This window comes from Leiobunum rupestre, chromosome 2, assembly GCF_980474605.1.
Source record: "Leiobunum rupestre chromosome 2, qqLeiRupe1.1.hap1, whole genome shotgun sequence".
Classification (NCBI taxonomy): domain Eukaryota; kingdom Metazoa; phylum Arthropoda; class Arachnida; order Opiliones; family Sclerosomatidae; genus Leiobunum; species Leiobunum rupestre.
In genome coordinates, this window is record NC_143385.1 from 81032832 (window position 1) to 81051880 (window position 19049).

The window sequence follows — 19049 nt, forward strand, 5'->3', positions numbered from 1 at the left end:
GGAACAATTACCAACAATTATTTAACAAATTCAGGCGATCTCGAAGGGGACTGGCGGCCGAATATTTAATCCAGGAAGGCGCCAAATTGTAAACTCCGTTTCGGGTACAACGTTCAAACTGCAAGTGCGCAACGAAATTTTTCATAAAACCGTTTTTGTAGTAAATAGCCGGGGCCTAAAGGACGTAATTAGGTTAATAGCCGTAGATACAATACATTCGGAGATATTACCAAAAAAAAACAGTTTTGTGCTCCTTTTTTCCGCCATAAAAAATTGTGCTCGCAACCAAATGATGAATATTTTCGACACTTGATAAGTTGATAATGACCTAATGAAGGTACATGCAAAAATTTTTCCCGGTAGCAATTTTTCCGATGTTTGCCCAATATTGTGACTTAAGTTATTGAACTAATAGCTTAACGAAATATTTCTTAGTTATTACTTTAAAACCAACGTTAACGTATTTTAATACCCTCATTTTTTTGGAAATATTATATCTTCTGTATGGTATTAGTTAGTTAAATTATGGACTCTAGCTAGAAAAATAGATTTTTGTCCAAAGATTCTTCCATTATGGTTTTGGGAATCCATTTTCCCAAAATTTCACCCAAGGTTGTTATTCCTCGTTGTGTTCCCCTAGGTGAGCCGTCCAGATTTGAAATGGTGCATAATTACGCAAACCAATCATTCAGTCGGAAACTGGTTGACGAATTTCAGCTAGACTACTAGCTCCAAGTGGTTTTGCCACAGCACCCAAACTTAAATATTTCCAAGGGCATGTGGCATTTGGATAATTTAAAACGCGCCACTAAAAGTCTCAATCTCGAATAAAATCGTCAATTCAAATCAAAATATATGAATATCTTATCCTACAAAATAATACGGCACTACTAAATATTCCAAACTGATCGACACTAATATCGACAAGTAACATCATCACTAAATTTTTATATCATCAAATTTGCACTTTCTTCAATACCAAAAGTCGTCACGGGCTCCAATGGTTTGAATGATCATCACTTCCACGAATTAAAATCGGAGCTACTCGAAATTTAAGTACCACAAAATATTAACGCCACGGATAAAGAACGTCAATAATTAAAAATATGAAATTTTTTATGTGAATATTGGTAACATACAGTAAATTGCTTTTTTTTTGCAATATATTTGTGTTTAATATTATGTTGAGTGATAAAACATTAAAAACAAAGAGAAGGTTTTGAAAATGATTAAATGATCAAGTCCTTTTACAAGAAAAGTGAAATATCCATCGTGTAATGGTTCAGAGCAGATAAATTTAAATGGCTATTTGATACTGAGCTAAATTATATAGAATGCGTTTACCAAGAAGAACCGCAGGGTGGTCTTCATCTAATAACACTTTAAATATATTATGTGATTTCAACAGTGATTCGAATGCGTGTTTTACTTTTCCAATTTTAGAGTACAATTGAGAAATTTTACTCCACAAAATTCCATGTTCATGGTGATATTCCCCGTAGTAAAATGTGTGGACTTTCAGAAGTTCGAGTCCCATAGAAATGCCATCTTCCGCAAGGCTCAGATTAAAACAGCACTGAAAAGCTACTTTAAGAAGGCGGAATCGACAAATGTGGTATTCGCCCAAGACAGTCTCTTGCTTTTTGATAAGCGCCACGCATTCCTTCAGAGTCGCTCTTAACTCACCGTCAGACTCGGAATTTTTGCAAATTGTTACACGTTGATCGTAAAATGCTTCAGACAGAGCGACCACGTTTAAGTCGGTGGCATTCTGGGCGTCCAGTATTTGGAATCTGGCAGCTTCCTTCTCGTCATTCAAACAACAGTTACAGTGGCAAGTGAAGTAAAACTGGCGCCTTAAAATGTCTCGTCTTTGGGCTTTTGGCAGGGCAATGTCCAGGTATGAAATGCTTATTCTCCTGACGTCATCATGCGGAATGTCTTTGATAGCTTTAACTACCAAGGTTTTGCCGTTGAAGGACCAGTACGCATCAGGGTCGCAACTGTGATCAAAAATTGAGAAACCCAAATACAAGCCACATCCAACTTTATCAAATCCATCGTCAAAGATTTCATTCCCATTAACGGACAATTTGCAAAAAACATCGAAGAGCAGCATCCTGTCGGCTTCGCTGTTGGGGTCATAAAGGTCAGGGAAGAACATCTCCAACTTTACTCCCTGCATCATCTCAAAATACAACATCTTTAGTAAATTTTGGGAGATTTCTTCGTGGTGTCCCATCAAATCATCGCACGACCTGCTGTAGCAACTGACAGTTTCTCGTAATAAGCTTCTTCCACTTTTTCCAGCCATCTTTATCTTCGTGTAGAGTCTGGCCATGACTAGTTCTTTGCCTTCCAGCGGAAACTTCTTCAAACGGGCGCATTCCAGCTTGTGGAAATCTGACCAGGCCTTTCTTTGGCAATGGACGTCGCAGAAATAAAGCAGTTGGCATTGACTACAGCGTTGTGGCTTTGGTCTAGTTTGTAATGGCTGCAAAAACTCATTTCCTTTGAACACGGGTTCGTTGCTATTTCTTAGACAATAGTCGCAAAATATTCCCTTTTCGCTTTTGATAACGGCAAACACCAGTGGTTCGGATCTGCAAATAACGTCTCCTCGACTAAATCCCATCTTTATATCTAAAAAACTTTAAAGTAATTTATGTTGAGATGTCTGTATTTATGCACTTATCACCTTTAATGAGTTTGTTGGGAAAGCTTTTTACGAGCACAAAATAAAAATTTCCACCAAGAGTTATAGCTTTTAAAAAATGTTGCTAATTTCAAAACACCGAAACGACTACAGTGCCATCTTTCAAACTAACAAGTGGGCTGGAGGAGTACACTAGCAGTTACATGTGTTTTCAGTTGTCTTTAACGATTCGACATTTGAAAACTAGACAACTTTAATTATTCTCCACCCCCCCCCCGTGTTGAAAAAAGTACAAAATCGTGTCTCCTAAAAATGTATAATTAATAGATTACGAAAATCAATGTGTAAAAATTACATTGCATAATTTGGTGTTCAAACGTCTTATTTTCAACTCTCCCAAGCCACTGCCCACTATTACCATGGAAGAAAGATAAGGAGAGCCGGCTCCGGGCTTTTTTGGATAAGTGCATGGGCGCCCTGCTGACTGCAGCGCCTCTATCCGTCGTTAGATAACAAATATGGTGGCCCCCGTGGAGGCTTATACCGCGTGATGACTGACGCATGGCTGAAGACCAAAATAAATCAAATCGTCGTTTCTACGGTGGTTCGAGCTGTTCCTTTTTAAATTGTTGTAATGCTCAAGGGAAATTAAATTAAGGGATATATTTTTTCCACTACCCTAAAGATCAACAAAAGTCAGTAAATATTTAAAATTAAACATTACATCTTAAATTTCCTGTGCTAAACGCTAATGATTGTACCGGATGACGGCCAGGTGGCGATAAAATCGTAATTCCAAAACCGCCTTTGTTACATAAAAGACAGAGTTAGCTGTCAGCTCTCCTTATGACATTATCTTTCCATCATGCTATTACACTATTACGTAAAGTAAGCCAAGATATGGGGATTGAAACTCTTTAGGATCGTTATATAGGTTAAAATCAATCACAATTAATAATCAAAAGAGGGTTTTTTCTTAATAATTATACTCGAAATTCAACTTACAAATAATATTCGAAATTGTCCAGTCCGCAGACCAAAGGGAATTACTACTAACGAGTTATCGACAGAAAATGGAACTAAAACTAATTACAGGTGAGGGAGAAGCCACAATGAAAAATTATGCAGGGCTAGAAATAAGAGCCCGATTTCTTTATATACATTTTAACATATCTGATGCTCCCGCGTAAATAAACCGATGTTCCTTTTAAATTGCATTCGTTTTTATAAAAATTGGGAAATAACCTAAATAAATTTAATATGAACCAAACCTGTTGTCGTAAACCGAAAAAAATTGAGTTTTTACTGGCACAAAAAATTACAAAGCCTCCGGCGGCCTTTAACAAATTTATGGTGATACTAAAGTCACGGTCACACAATATCGTTTAAAGGGGTACAACCCCTCTTGTGTGGTAGGGTGCACTTAGACTGTACCGAGTAGCTTCCACAAGCCTTCCTAGCGGGGGGCGGGAAGGAGTTAGTTCGTTCAGGTTTTACCCCCAAATTCCAAAAAAGGTTATACACCCTAACCAATCAAGATGGATTATACTCCCTTTAAATACAGTTTTGACGCTGAATTTATCACAAGTTTTATTGAAACTGGGATTCAAACCAACTTACACTGGGTTTCAAAGTGTATAAGACCGTAGCCTTGGCATATTATCTTAAAAATCATCAACGGGTTTGCGGTTAAAGCATGGACACTGTATCTCTAACCGGACGGGAAAAGCTGTAGCTTCCACCATACAAAATCACCTGCCGCCGCCACCGTCTCTCTGTAAAGCGGGGGAGGTTCAAGAATTTTTAAAGTTTCGGGGCTGTCAAGGCCATATAATTCGTCACGTGGTCGAAAAAACATTCTTTATCGTTTGAATACGACACCTGGTGAAATAAATTCGAATTTTCCCAAGAGTTCTTTGAATTTTTTTCAGAAAGATCGTCTGCTTAGGAATAGTTTTTTTTAAATCGTTCCTGCATTATCTTCGTAATTTAAAGGGTTATTTAATGATAATGAAAAAGTTGAATACTTTAAACAGGTAAGCAATTTATTCCTAAACTATTCTTTATAGTTTTCGTACGTATAATTATACAAAATATTAAATTTTTATAGTTAAAGTTGAAATTTAAGCCAAGGTGGTAATGTGAGGAATAGAAATCTCTTATACATATTTCAAACATGGAAAACCAAAACAAGTAAGTTGCATTTACAGTGTAAACAGAGTCTATAATGGATAGACTGTGGTGTAAATATAGTTACCGTTGCTATTGCTATGTAGTTTTTAATATGACAATGTTTTTATTTGTAGATTAGTGGTTACGCTGAATGACTTATTAGTGGCGTTGGAAACCTTAAATTGCATCTCAAGATTTATTAATTGTTTACATTTATTCGTTAATTCATTTAAGGTGTCTTCGTTATTTTTTTCTAGGGTTGAAGACTTCTCTTTAAGCTCCTTATTTTCAAATATCAACTGGTTAATCAGAGCATCCTTTTCATTGATAATTGATGAGTAATAGTCTTTTATTATACACAAATGTTCACAGTGTCTGATGGTAAACTCATTCTTCATGCTCATTTGTGGTACTGGTAACGTACTTTCCTCGTTGTTAATAACAACATCTACTCTTAGCGACAACGTTTCATCCGGAGGAAGAACCAGATAGTTATAACCTAACCGTACTGTGAATAAAAACAAGGTAAAAATTTTATAATTTATTATAAATAAATAATTATAAGTTAATTTCCAACCTTTGAAAGGCTTTAAAACAATATGTTAAAAATATTTCCAAGGAAAGTAACAAGGGAGAAAATCATTGTAATGTTTGACTCCAGCTGGGTTGAAATGGTATCTGCAGATTTTGCTAGTTGCTGAAGGAATCCAGTTGCAAAATTTGCTTTTGAACTTGTGCGTGGTTTAGAAATCATGAGGAGCTGATTGAATCCTACTAATCCATTCCTCTTTCAAAGTCTTGTCCCTTGGAAACAAATGAAAGCTAGCTTTACTCTTGTAGCTGTTTTTCCCACAACCGATAACACAACATCTTGTAATTCTTGTTCCTCCCCTTTTGGGAGTTTCTGAAGAACTGTAAATAATATACTATCATTAAAAATTGAACATTCAATAAAATAAGCGAAATTATTTATTATAAATTACCTGTTTTGTCTCTCGATCTCGTTTGAAAATCGTATTTTACACCTAAACTTATTAAGCCTTACCGATCACTTAAGTAGCAGACGATTTATACAGTCCTAGCTAAGCAGACAGAAATCGCGAAAATGTTTATACCCATAATACCTAGCGAATCCCCAGTAGATGGCGCATTTCAAACGATAAATAAATAAGGTTTACATTCTTTCGAATGACCTTGACGGCCCTGCAAATCGAGTACGGCCGACTATTTCAGCTAATACGAAGTAGGCCGCAAACGGACAGTGAGGGGGTACCTCTTTTACGCTGCTTTTCCCGTCCGGTTAGAGATACAGTGTCCATGGTTAAAGTCTTACTCCTAGGTTTAGTACAAAGTGGTGCGAGGGAACTTTAATTACACCAGAGGTAATAGGGGAAAGGGTCATAGAAATCGCATAAATAACTTATATGTAGAGCTGTGCTAGGTATTTGCCACTATTTGATTCGACCAATTTATTTTGCAAAATTTTAGGACAAGCTAACTTTAAATATAAGGAATGACATGTTGTGGAAGATTTTATTGTTGGTAGAAGAGTGAAATTGCTCTAAAACTATATTGTGCCATAAATTGGCATAGTTAATTTTTTATCTATTGAAAAACTAACTTAATACCGAAATTATTGTGGTATATGCATGGTAAGAGGTAAATAATGAATAACTCTTATTATAAGTCAAACTGAAGTGTTAAAATTAAGTGTGATAAAATGGTGATACATGCAAAAAAGTCAGCACTGAGCTGTGATAATTTACCATAAGCTTATCATAAGGTCTAGCATAGGGCCCCATGTTAACGTTATTGTCCGTGTGAGAAGAAAATTGACGCCAGATGATAGGACAAAAGCACCATCTTCGTTTTCAAAATTTCTACATCTAAAATTATATTATTATCTTGCTTGTTAGAGCAGCCACGCTAGGGCTGATAAATGTACACAGTGACAAAACACGTCTAGATCTCAAATTTTAAAAATAAATACCTTTAGAAACACAACTTTTATTTCTAATTACTATATTTGCTTTCTGATGAATTATATTGGAAAGCGATAAAATAATTTGATGAAAGTTTTGAATATACCTTTATGCGCATCATAATGCATTTCGCGAAATACTGTTCAGAAAAGGGTAGTGGAGGACGTGGCCACTAAGAGTTGCTAGTTTTAACGCGTGTGTGCTCGATGCCTAAGAGTTCTAGACGTTTACTTAGGGGAACCTTATCGACTTATGATTTTACTTATATTGATATATAAAATAGTTTCGGCCTTGTTTTATCTATTGTCTGATATATTTGATGTTAATAATTATAATTATAATAAAAAGCTTCATTTTTGATATTCTTCTTCGGATAAAGTACGTTTTACAAATTATTCCTAATTTTTTCACACATTTATTAGCACGTTTTCCTTTCTGATAGAATCTGCATCACATCAAAATTTTATATTTGGTAGATTAATTTGATAAAAATTTATATTTGGTTCAAATTTTCAAACCTCGCGGTATTTGGTCGAATTAATTGGTCATTTTAATAATTTGATTTGACTGTTGGTTTTCAAAATCCGAAGTATTTGATAGTTGCCCAGAATCTTGCCTACTAGAATCTTGTCGTCTATGGCTGGGCCTGTCGCCTGCTCAAAAGGGGCCGTTCTGCCAATGAGCAGTGTTGCCAATGTTTGAAAGACGAAATTCCCATTGATGGATAGTAAATTTATAACAAATTCACACTTCTTTAATTAGCCCCACCCACAACGAAAACTCAACGGAAAACATGCCATAATTTTTGGAAAATTAACTTTTTAAAAATTAAATTTTATTGAAATTACAATTTTTAAAAATTTTGGTTATTAGGGCTATGCATTGTTTGATTGTAGTATTAGGATGATAAAATTAGCGAATAAGTAGATTAGTCCATTAAGAAAAGGGATCATAAAGCTAAACCCTGTACAAACTTGAAGAAATTTAAATACTTATAAATAGCTCGTACCGATAGGTGGTTTCTTCTAACTTAACATTTCGTATATGCTATTCTCCACCACTTTCCCCCTATTCGGCTTTCCGTTGCTACGCAACGCGTTTTGAAATTTTTAAGGTTCAGGCTAAGTTTCTAAGTTTGCTTTCTAATACGCGGGTTCACAACGCAAACTTTACCTAGACGAGCGGCTGTTCGATTATCTACATGGCGAGTTAAAAATATTATTTTTGAATGTTAGAAAGCGATAAACGATTTTTCAAGACGATTTTATATTACATTTATGACACGCAGCGCCTCTCGTGGTGAGATCACGCGTGACTTGTTTAAAAGTTTTTACCCGCCCCATTGAAATTAATGTAAAGTTGGTGATAATTAAACGTTAATTAACCTACCAAATGGTATACGAAATATTCCACTGACAATTTTTTCCGTTTATATGAACTTAAACGTAATATAAAATCGTCTTAAAAATCCTTTATTGCTTTATAGCGTTCAAAAATAATATTTTTAACGCACCATTTAGATAATCGAACATCTGCTCGTTTAGGTAAAGTTTGCGTTTTCAACCCGCGTATTAGAAAGCCAAATGAGATTTTAGAAAGTACGTTGTAATTCGGAACGATATTAATACTTTTCGCGAATTTTGTCATCAGTGAATTATAAATATGACTTGAACTAAGTTTCAAGGTTTATTTAAAAGCTAGTTTCATAACTTTTCATAAATTGGTTCGTTCGCAATGTATCTTTAAAGTAGACGAAAATTTGAAGGCGGTGACTCTTGCCCAGCCTTAAGCCTCGGTTTAATCTACCGCGTATTTTGAAACTCAAAAACCCGAGTACTATCTTTAAATGATGGCGAACGTTAATTGTAATACGAAACAAATAACGAAATGCGAGGGATTTTTGGCGTTAAATGGACTTAGAACATATTTCGATATTTGTTTCTTATTACAAGGAGCGTTCAGGTTTTTCCGTTTGAAAATACGCGGCAGATTTAACCAAGGCTTAGTACTGGGCAAGATTCACTGCCTTTCATTTGCTTTCTAATACGCGGGTTGACAACTTTACCTAGACCAGCAGATGTTCGATTATCTACATGGAGCGGGGAAAAATATTAATTTTGAATGTTATAATGCGATAAACGATTTTTCAAGACGATTGTATATAACATTTAAGTTCATATAAACCGGAAAAATTGTCAGTGGAATATTTCTTATATCATTTGGTTGGTTAATTAACGTTTAATTATCTCCAACTTTACATTAATTTCAATGGGGGCGGGTAAAAACTTTAAACCAAGTTACGCGCGAGCCCGCCCGTAAAGGCGCTGCGCGTCAGTCGCTCGTACCAGAGAGTGTAAAGATTATGAGAGGCGTCTCTTCCTATTCCCGTAACGTTAAAATTTCGTACAAGATTTTGAGAGCGCGCGCCCATAGGAGAGGTTACGTTACTATCCGACACACGATGTCGCTACTGGAAAATTTTTAAATTTTGTAAACATCCGGAAAGTTTTTCATCAGTCATGGCTGTTAAACATAGTTGAATTATGCTAATTTAAAATTAATAAAATTCAATTCCATGAAAAATAAAGAAACGTAAGTACAAGAAAGCGTACTAATTATAATATTTTGATACTAAAAGAATTATTTGTTTGATTAACCAAGGAAATTCATTGGAAATTTTATGAAATGGCCGAGGCTTAACGAGAACAGAGTGGTATAAAAAAAAATACGAGGAAACATTGAAGTTGGTAAAATGAGATTAATGTTGTATTTATAACAGTTTCCTATCTAATCTTTTCTGGGTTTTCATGTATTCATGGTTGAGATCTTGTTTTTTAAGGGAACTATGTATGCAGAATTCTATGAAAAAAGATATCATGTTTTGGTATGCAGTTGCACATGGAGAATCTTCATAAGCTTTAAAATATTTATTGTCAATTCTTTGAATGATGAATCTCTCCAAACGTCCTTTAATATTTGTCATGTGCGATAAAAGCTTAAAACTGGTGTCAAATACTTCATTTGTCTCCGTTACAAATTTGAAGAAACTACCAGTTGGTACGATGAGGCTGCTGAGCAGCTGATAGAAGAATTCTTTGCTGTTTTGAAAGCTTTAAAGTAAAAGAGCAGATTTGTTGGGTCAACAATTGGATTGTCATTTTTGAGTTGACTTATGCAAGAAGAGCATTGAAGGTTGAATTAGATATCCTGAAATGTAACTAAGAACATTTTGTTTTAGCAGGTTTGGACTTCCAATAGAATTACAAAATTCTAAGTCTTCATCGGAACATTGCCTCTGGCTTTGCGAGACTACAAGATTTTCAAAATTAGAATCCGGTGGTTTCAAGAGATTATTCACAGAGGCAGCCCTGTATGCAGCTCGAAATTGTTGTGGATTGGGATGATCACGGTTGCCTCCTTTCTGTCTTATAGATCCAAGAAAATTATCTACAAAATCTTGGCTAATCATGTCCGTTAATAAAAACTTAAACCAAAATTATACTTTAGATCTTCCCAGAGGAGTAGCAAGGCTTGAATTGAAATTACCATTTTCTGAAATTTCCAATGGTGTAGAGTCATTAAGACTGAAAATTGTTGGCACAGCGGATGGTGTGAGCCTATTTTTAGTTCTAATATTCATGAAACTGGCATCAATGAAATGATTCGCGCAAATTCTATGGTTAACGTGTAAATATTCCGTAGTTTTATTTGTAAGCCCATCATTATTTACATTTTTCAGTCACAAAATAGAACTAAAATTTATATTAAGTTAATATGCCAATAAGCCTATCTAATGAAAATGCGAATTTACCAGTCTTTTTCCTATGGAAACTTCTAAAAAGATAAACAAGGATTTCTTGTTTTCGATATTTCACAATTTAAAACGGAACAATATACCCCAGACACACTAAATTATTTAAAAACCTTGTAAAACTAGCATTAAAAATCTGGAAAGTTTTTGCGTCTCTTTTAAACCTAACATCGAAACGCACGCGCTGTGAGAACGGCGCCACTGGTGGCGCCATCGCTCTTACGGTAGTAGTGGACATTTTTGGGAAAAAAAAAGTTAGTACGCTTTTTTGAAAGAGAGACGCCTCTCATAATCTTTACACTCTCTGCTCGTACTCTATTCGGCTTTCCGTTGCTACGGCCACTGCCTTCTATAATACTAGGCCTAGAAGTAAGAAAAAAAAGGGGGTGGCGGTAACGATTTTGAAATATCCGATAGAGGTCGCTTTTTTGGGTAGGGAAAGTGCGGGAAATTCAAACTTACGCGAAAAATTTAAATATTAATAGAGAAAATACACTATAATGTCAACATTCAATTTATAGGACTTTAATTTCTCTTAACAAATAATGAAATAGATTTAGTAAAAAAAACTATTTAAAAATAAGCTTGGATCTTCTACACGTTTTTTAATCCATTAAAAAAAATACAATGTAATATCACATTTTGATATGTTTGCGTGAAATTGGTTTAGTGTTCAATTTCTTTACCCGTTGTTTTAAATCAGTTAGATCTTTGGCATAGTTATCTAATAAAGGTCTAACAAATTTAGTTAGAAGGATTTCAGATAATTTTATGTAATTATCACAGTTGCACTTTAAGGATTTTGTAAAATAAGGCTGAATTATGTATAAGAAGATCTTTAATGATCCATGTTTGTATACCTACATCATGTGTTTCATTTCTTTGGTATGTTTCATTGGGAAAGACGAGGCAATGGTTGAGATCACGGGTGAGCAATTCATTAAAATGTTCTTTATCAAAATTAGTGGTTGTATGAGTATCACGAATATCTTTCATCACATTTGCAGCTTTCCTTTTGTGATTTTTTGGAGATAAAAAGTCTACCATGACTTTTGATTTTTTGTTGAAGTCGGACTGATATTTAGTTCAGCGGTCTCAATTAAATTTTCAAGAAATAGTCTCTTTCTTGATATATTTCCATTAATGAACTGCTGGCTTTTCATGCTTGTTGCCATTTTTCCCGCAGTGACTTATTCTTGGGAATAGAATGAAGACTTGCTGTTGGGCATCTATTTGAACTTTCATCATTTAATTTGGATTTGTTAGTTGAACCATCTTTTATTACGCAGGAATTCACCATTATTAATCTTTAATTTCTTTATGACTAGAAAATCCTTTGGGGGAAAAAAACGATTGTTATGACCAAGGCTTATGTATAAAACTTTCTTTAAATGATTATTGGTAATTATTGAATCGGAGAATATTATATTTATGTATCGTAAGCTTGAAATGGGTTTCAATATATCACTAACCAAAATCATATGTATTAAGTTTAAAATAATAAAAGGATAAATACCTGACTTTTTTAGGCATTTAATGTTTTGAAGCCACCAGTGGGAGGAGACTGCTGATTGGCCGCAGCCGTTTAACCTTTTTTACCCCAACCAAAAAACCCAAAAGAGCGACATCTAGCATCGACCATCCTGCGCGGCCGATGGTTTTTTTTTGCCTCGCACCAAAAGCTACCTTAAAACACGGGTTTCGGTTCTGGTTACGGACTCTTGGCAGGTTTCATGGAACCACTTTGTTTCGGCTCGGGGCGTCGGGTGGTACAAGACTGATCCGTCACGGGACTGTATTGCGGGTCTTCGGTTGCCACGTTGGCAAGACTCGTTAGTAGCACGTGTTAACTGTGACCGGCTTCCAACTGCTGCGGTGCTTTTCCGTTTTCGCTTAAGAACGTCTTGGGTGTGTCGCTCCGGTCAGTGCGCGGCGATAGAGACGCTTCACCACATTCTTTTTGAATGTCGGGCCGCTAGAGGTCCCCGCCATTCGTTTTTGGCGTCGCTTACTGCGGGTGACTTTCTCCACTCTGTGTCGGGTCTCCGTATGGCCTTTTCTCGAGGTGTATTACAGATTATTTCGGACGTGTGTACTCGGCTCCGCGCCGTTGGCATTCGTTAACTTTGCCGGGTACAATAGTTTTGTTTTTGGTTTGTGTATTTATCTTCTTATCGCTGTTTGTATATACTTTAAATTTGTAGTCTAATTCTGTATGATGCACATGGTGTGAAGGCCTCCGCTGCCATATACACCAATAAAGTCTTTCTTATTTTTGAAAAAAAAAAAATGTCACTTAAAAAATCGACGTAGCTACCATTTCTAGGCCTAGTATTATAGAAGGCAGTGCTACGGCACTCGTTTTTAAATTTTTAATGTTTAGGCTTAGTTTCTTTTTTCGGTGTAATAGTCGCAAGCCAGATTTCCCGCACGGTACTGACGAGTCCTAAATAGGACGAAACTGGTCTACCGTTGGAATTTCTTGCTATTTTATTTAATTTAATTTAGTTTATTACTCGAAAATCTATTTGGTCCGAGTTTCGCGTATTTTTGTTTACTCGAAGACCTATCGGTACGAGCCTATCTGATTTGCCTAGCTATTTGTAAGTATTTAAATTTCTTCAAATTTGTTCCGGGTTTAACTTTTTGATCCCTTCTCTTAATGGACTAATCTACTTATTCGCTAATTTTATCATCCTTTGCATTACAAACCATTGGTGGTTCCTTTTAACTTAACATTTCGTATTAGGAGGCGCCTCCTTTATTTTTTTTTTTATAAAATCCCAAGAATCACGATAATTCACTGCTCTAGATAATTTTGGGCTTTTTTTTTTAGTCGATTGTGACGTGTGGGACAATTCAGTCCTCTCGTCCATTTGAGTAATCAGGGCGAGATATGTGTAAAGGCCACGCCAACGGGGGGATACGTGGGGACAGGGGTGAGGACACCCGTGGCGGAAGAATTCCAACCACCCGTTGGGGGATTGGCGGTCTTCCTCAAACGGCCATCCACAAACTCTGCCTCCCAGACGCTTGGGATTACAGGAGTACGCCACTACTTCCGGCCTAATTTTGGGCTTTCAATTTATAATCAAATTAAAAAATCAACGGATAAATACCCGCAGATATGAAAATTCCCATAAAATCAACGTTTTGGAACAAAAAATACCATTTTCCCACCGAGCCAAAATAAACCCCAAAAATTCCCACAATATGGAAAAATTTTCACAATCTGGCAACACTGCCAATTAGAGGTGTTTTTACACGGGCGCCATAGCGGCCAGCTCATTCTTTGAAGTTTGTATGTTAACCTACGATTAAAAATATATATCGGAAAATTATTTTTAGATTAGTTTTTGCATTGAAGGCAATATAAAAACGAGCGTGGCGCTGCCGGCCAAGAGTTTATAGCATGGTTTAAAGCGGGAAAGTCCTTGTTCGTGAAATTTCGGCGAATGGGCGGGCCGGTATGGCGCGAGTGTCAAAGCTGGCCGTGGTTTCAGCTAGGAGCAACAAACACAAGGAGAACGCAGCTAGCCTTTAAACACGCTAACGAAGGGTTGTATATGAATTTCATTGGACGAGCGTCACGAGCCTTCACGCTGAACGTTTTACGGGCGGGGGTAAGACAATTTCCGAATTTTCCCCTTCCGACGGCAGCAGGGGCTAAGGCTTTTTGTTGCCCGAAGCGTCATCTCTCGGCGGATAAATATGAAAGCGGCAGACGACGCTTTCGATAGACAAGCTCGGGGAATTTCCATAGGATTATGCTGGAAAAATAACGTAATTATACCGGTAAATATATCAAGTGTATTATTATTTTTTAAACATGTTTAAATAAGGAACATTTGGAGCGATTTGGAAGAATATAGATTCGTTTGAACGGTTTCTTTCGTTGGTCAAATTTGAGTGTTCCCACCTCCAATCACATATAGATGGCAAGGCGTTTCCTATAACCATGGGCCAAATAATGATAAATCCAGGACATGCCTCTTGTACCTTCATACGTGCTTAATCGGTCGTCCACCAAAAGTAACGGGCGGCCATTTTAGTAGGCGGGGAAAAGGTGCAAATAAAAAAAATTGGGAGCAAAATCAAGCAGAAATTTCCGGTTTCCCGAACGCCATCTTGTGTTGACTAAGTCGAAATTCGGAAATAAGTGGCGGTTGTAATTCGAAAATCCTGCCATATTGGGCCCTTATTTTTAGATTAATGTTAACGAGTCTAGGAAAGTATATGTTTAATATTATATAATTATATATATTATACTAATTATGAACCTAGTACGTAAGAAAAAAGTACTTACATTATAACCACACTAGATATGATAACCGTGAATAAATATTCCAGGATATTTACTACGACGACCACGTGTATTATTTTTGAAAACTGCCCCTAAAAAATTTGCCCCCAAAATGACGTAGGTCCGCGATCGCGCATTTTCCCCAATAGGGGGAAATAGTGGTCGGGTGTTAGCGCATTGGAGGGGTTTTCGCATAGAGTCATGTCCTGGATTTATCATTATTTGGCCCATGCTATAACTAGGGTTTAATTACTTAGGGCAAAGCACTTGTTAATCCCGTGTAATTATTTTTAGTTCCTAAAGTTATCTTTCATATTTCCCCGAATAGAAATAGCGTTTCCAGATTGTGACCTGATGGCAGTAGGTGACCGGAGGGGTGGTAATTTTATTTTTTCTGAATGAAACATCCTTTGATAGTCAATCCATGCTGTAACTGACCCTAAATTCTTCTATAATTTCTGAAAAGGTTCTTTAAAGCCCTATATATTTCAGCATAAAATAAATAAATACTTTTTAACGAAGCAGAATAATTTGTCCCCGAAACCTGGTATAGTTACTCCCGCTGGTGGTTTACGTTGAAAGTAATCGTCGTATTAATATTCAGCTTAACTTTAAAATTATCTTTTCTAGTATTCTAGTGAGAATTATGTTAATGCTAAGTAAAATATTAACTTAAACATACCTTAAATTATTTGTTTTGAAGTTTCTTTGTATATTTTTATTCTATAATATTGTATATTTGAGTCCTAATAGCTTTATATACTCCTATATTTGAGAAAATTAGCTCCCAAATTTTCAAACGCTCGTTTCATTAAACAATTGGCGTCGAAATCCGATGAAATCCTAAAACATTACGAGCGTTTGGAAATCTGAGATTAAGCTGGTTCAAGTTAAAATTGCCCATGTTAACAACTAGTTTTAACCTTGTATTTGGCTCAAAGTACGTGTTAATATTATGAATTACAATTTTCATAATCAGGTTCATACGCTATTGATTTAACTATAGTTTGGAAAACCGGTCACTCACTATCGTAAAGGTTATCCTTTAGCCGCGAATTGATGTAGTTATTACCAGAGTTGGCAAGTTTTAAACTAAATGTTTCGGTTTGAAACAAGTGTATTAAACCAATCTTTTAAACAAAACATTATACGTTTAAAACGTTCTAAACAAACTGTTTTAAACATGATTTTTATCAAGGAAGATTTTACATACTCTTAGAAGTTTTTTTTAAGTAATGAGGTTAATTAGAGAAAAAATGGCTCGATTGAGGGTTAGGGGCGTATGAACCAGCCGAGGGGGAGGGGGAATGACCTTCCCTAGAATTTTGCTGGAAGGGGCAACTAATGTTATTGCCCCCTCCAACGTTTTGGTCAGCTGAAATCTTCAAAAGGCTCCAATTATCATTTTAAAAGCATATAAAGCTTTGAAGAACCACAACATGCAACGAACGTTAACAGTAAATAACGTTTTACCCATTTACCTACGGGAAATAATATCTAATTTATTTTATTTCCCAATCCACAAGCTATAAAATACTTTTCTTACATTGCTTTTTTTCAACTGGTGATAAGAAATCTATCATCTTTTTAAACGAAAAATAAATAAATTTAGAAACGTTTTTGCTAACAGGCGATAAAATTTGTTTATCGCGATTGGTAGACTGGCTGTCGTGTAGATTGAATTATTGCTTCTGACATCATCAACAACTAAGCCCTCATGGCATCTGGAGTGTTTTTCGAGTATCTCGGCATTGACAATAATTGATGGTTAATATTTCAAATTTTTTAAGTATGACGCTAATAGCCCGAACACCGTAGTTGCCAAATGCATTCTTGGCCAACCAAAGGAATATCTATAAAAGGACAGGTCACATCATCGTCGAATTTCAATCCCATGTTAAACGTTAACATGGCGACAAGTCGTTTAACGAGTTCGTCCTCCATTTATCAAAACAACGGCAGCGCTTACGTGCAAGTACATCGCATCTAAATCGTAAAGATTTACCTATAAAAACGATCCAAAGTTTTCTCCCAAGACGAATTCGACTCTAATGTTCTAAATTTCGTAATACACGCGATGGTACCATTGCGCATAGTAGAAGATCCGTTTTTCAAACAAATGTTTGAAAACTTAGGTTTTTCAAATGTTATTAGTCGTCGATCACTTGGTAGACAAATGGACCAAAAATTCAAAGTGGAATGCGAAAAGTTGGTAAGCATATTCAGTAACGTGAAGTACGTTTGTACCACTGCGGACATTTGGTCGTCACCCAAACGTAGTTTTTTTTGGGTTAACTGCTCATTGGGTAGATACAAATACATACGACCGAAGGTCAGCTGCTCTAGCGTGTAAACGGTTTAGAGGAATTCATAGCTACGAAAGAATTCGTGAGATTTTAGCCGATATTCACAGCGACTTTGGGCTGGATGCTGATAAAATAATTGCAACGGTAACAGATATTGCTATCAATTTTGTCAAAGCGTTTAAAGTATTTGGAGTAACCATCGAGGTTCTTTACCTTTGTTAGTTGGAGTTTTCTTGATTAGCTTGAAGGTAAAGAGTTTGGGTTATAGTTATTTGTACTATATTAATTGTAATTTTGATTAAGTTCTTTTTCCGTTGTTTTTTTTGGTTAAATTACCCGCTAACATAGTTCATTTATGATTACCAAAGGCTCATGTAGAAGCTCCTGTTTTTGCATCTATAGTGTTAGCTGGTGTTATATTAAAGTTAGGGGGTTATGGTATTATTCGATTCTAACCTTTTTTGTGGGTGTTCTTGAAGGTTGGTTAGATATACTTGTGAGTTTTTCTGTGTTGGGTGGTGTTTTAGCTAATTTAATTTGTCTTTCACAAGGGGATTTAGAGTCTCTTGTAGCATATTCTTCTGTGGGCCATATAATAATATTTATGGGAGGAGTTTTTAGTTTGAGTGTTTTTTCGTAATAACGGGGGGGGGGGTTATTATAATGATTTCGCATGGTCTTACATCTTCTGGTTTGTTAAGATTAATTAATATAGTTTATGAACGTCTTCATTCACGTAGACTTTTGGTTTATTTTAAGTGCTAGAAATATAGCTACTCCTCCTTTTTAAAATTTGGTAGGGGAGTTATTTTTATCTTTCGGTATTCTGGGTGTGGAAGGTTTATACCTAGTCCCTCTAAGACACATATTCTTTTTGGTTTTCAGCATGGTCCCTTATTTGGTGTTATTGTTTTTTTAGGTGCTTTGATTGATTATTTTATATATCTTGTTCCTCTCTTATTTTTAATTTTAAAATTAGATGTCCTTTTTTGCCTTAAAAAGTTTAAGAAAAATTTTAATCTCAATAAATTGAAAAATGACAGCGGCGATATTCGAAGCCGTGTCCCCGACGAGAATGGTGCATAAAACCATAGCCTTAGACCACTCGGCCACACTGCCTTGGTTTTGGGTTAAATTTCCCAAAATATCGTCTAAATGCTATAAAACAAATTTCCCACGCCTTTAAAACATACCTTGTACAAAATTGAATAGTGACAGCGGCGGGATTTAAACCCGCGTCCCCGAAGATACTGGTGCCTAAAACCAGCGCCTTAGACCACTCGGCCACCCTGTCTTCTTTTTGGTTTATATTTCCCAAAATATCGTCTTAATGCTGTGAAATGGTTTTCCCAAGCCTCTAAAAACATACCTTCTCCAAATTGAATAATGACAGCGGCGGGATTCGAACCCGCGTCCCCGAAGATACTGGTGCCTAAAACCAGCGCCTTAGACCACTCGGCCACATTGCCTTCAATTCGGTTTACATATCCCAAAATATCGTCTAAATGCTGTAAAACCAATTTCCAACGCCTTTCATACATACCTTCTACCAAATTGAATAATGACAGCGGTGGGATTCAAACCCGCGCCCCCTAAGAGACTGGTGCCTTAAACCAACCCCCTAGACCACTCGGCCACACTGCCTTCTTTTTGTTTCAAATTTAAAAAAATATCGTCTAAATGCTGTAAAACAAATTTTCCACCCCTTTAAAACATACCTTCTACAAATTTGAATAATGACAGCGGCGGGATTTGAACCCGCGCCCCGTAAGAGACTGGTGCCTAAAACCAGTGCTTTAGACCACTCGGCCACACTGCC

At 36.2% G+C, this 19049-nt stretch overlaps 1 protein-coding gene and 2 non-coding genes across 3 annotated transcripts; all 3 read right to left on the reverse strand.

The window, feature by feature from the left end:
• Positions 1 to 1297: 1297 nt before the first annotated feature.
• On the reverse strand, positions 1298 to 2635 carry LOC149959466 (histone-lysine N-methyltransferase SMYD3-like). The gene has a single exon (XM_090167368.1). It carries the CDS (start codon positions 2633 to 2635, stop codon positions 1298 to 1300), a length of 1338 nt encoding a protein of 445 aa, XP_090023494.1.
• Positions 2636 to 18617: 15982 nt separating this feature from the next.
• On the reverse strand, positions 18618 to 18699 carry TRNAL-UAG (transfer RNA leucine (anticodon UAG)). Its single transcript has one exon. It is a non-coding gene; the product is annotated as a tRNA-Leu (tRNA).
• A 268-nt stretch (positions 18700 to 18967) lies between these two features.
• Positions 18968 to 19049, reverse strand: TRNAL-UAG (transfer RNA leucine (anticodon UAG)). The gene has a single exon. It is a non-coding gene; the product is annotated as a tRNA-Leu (tRNA).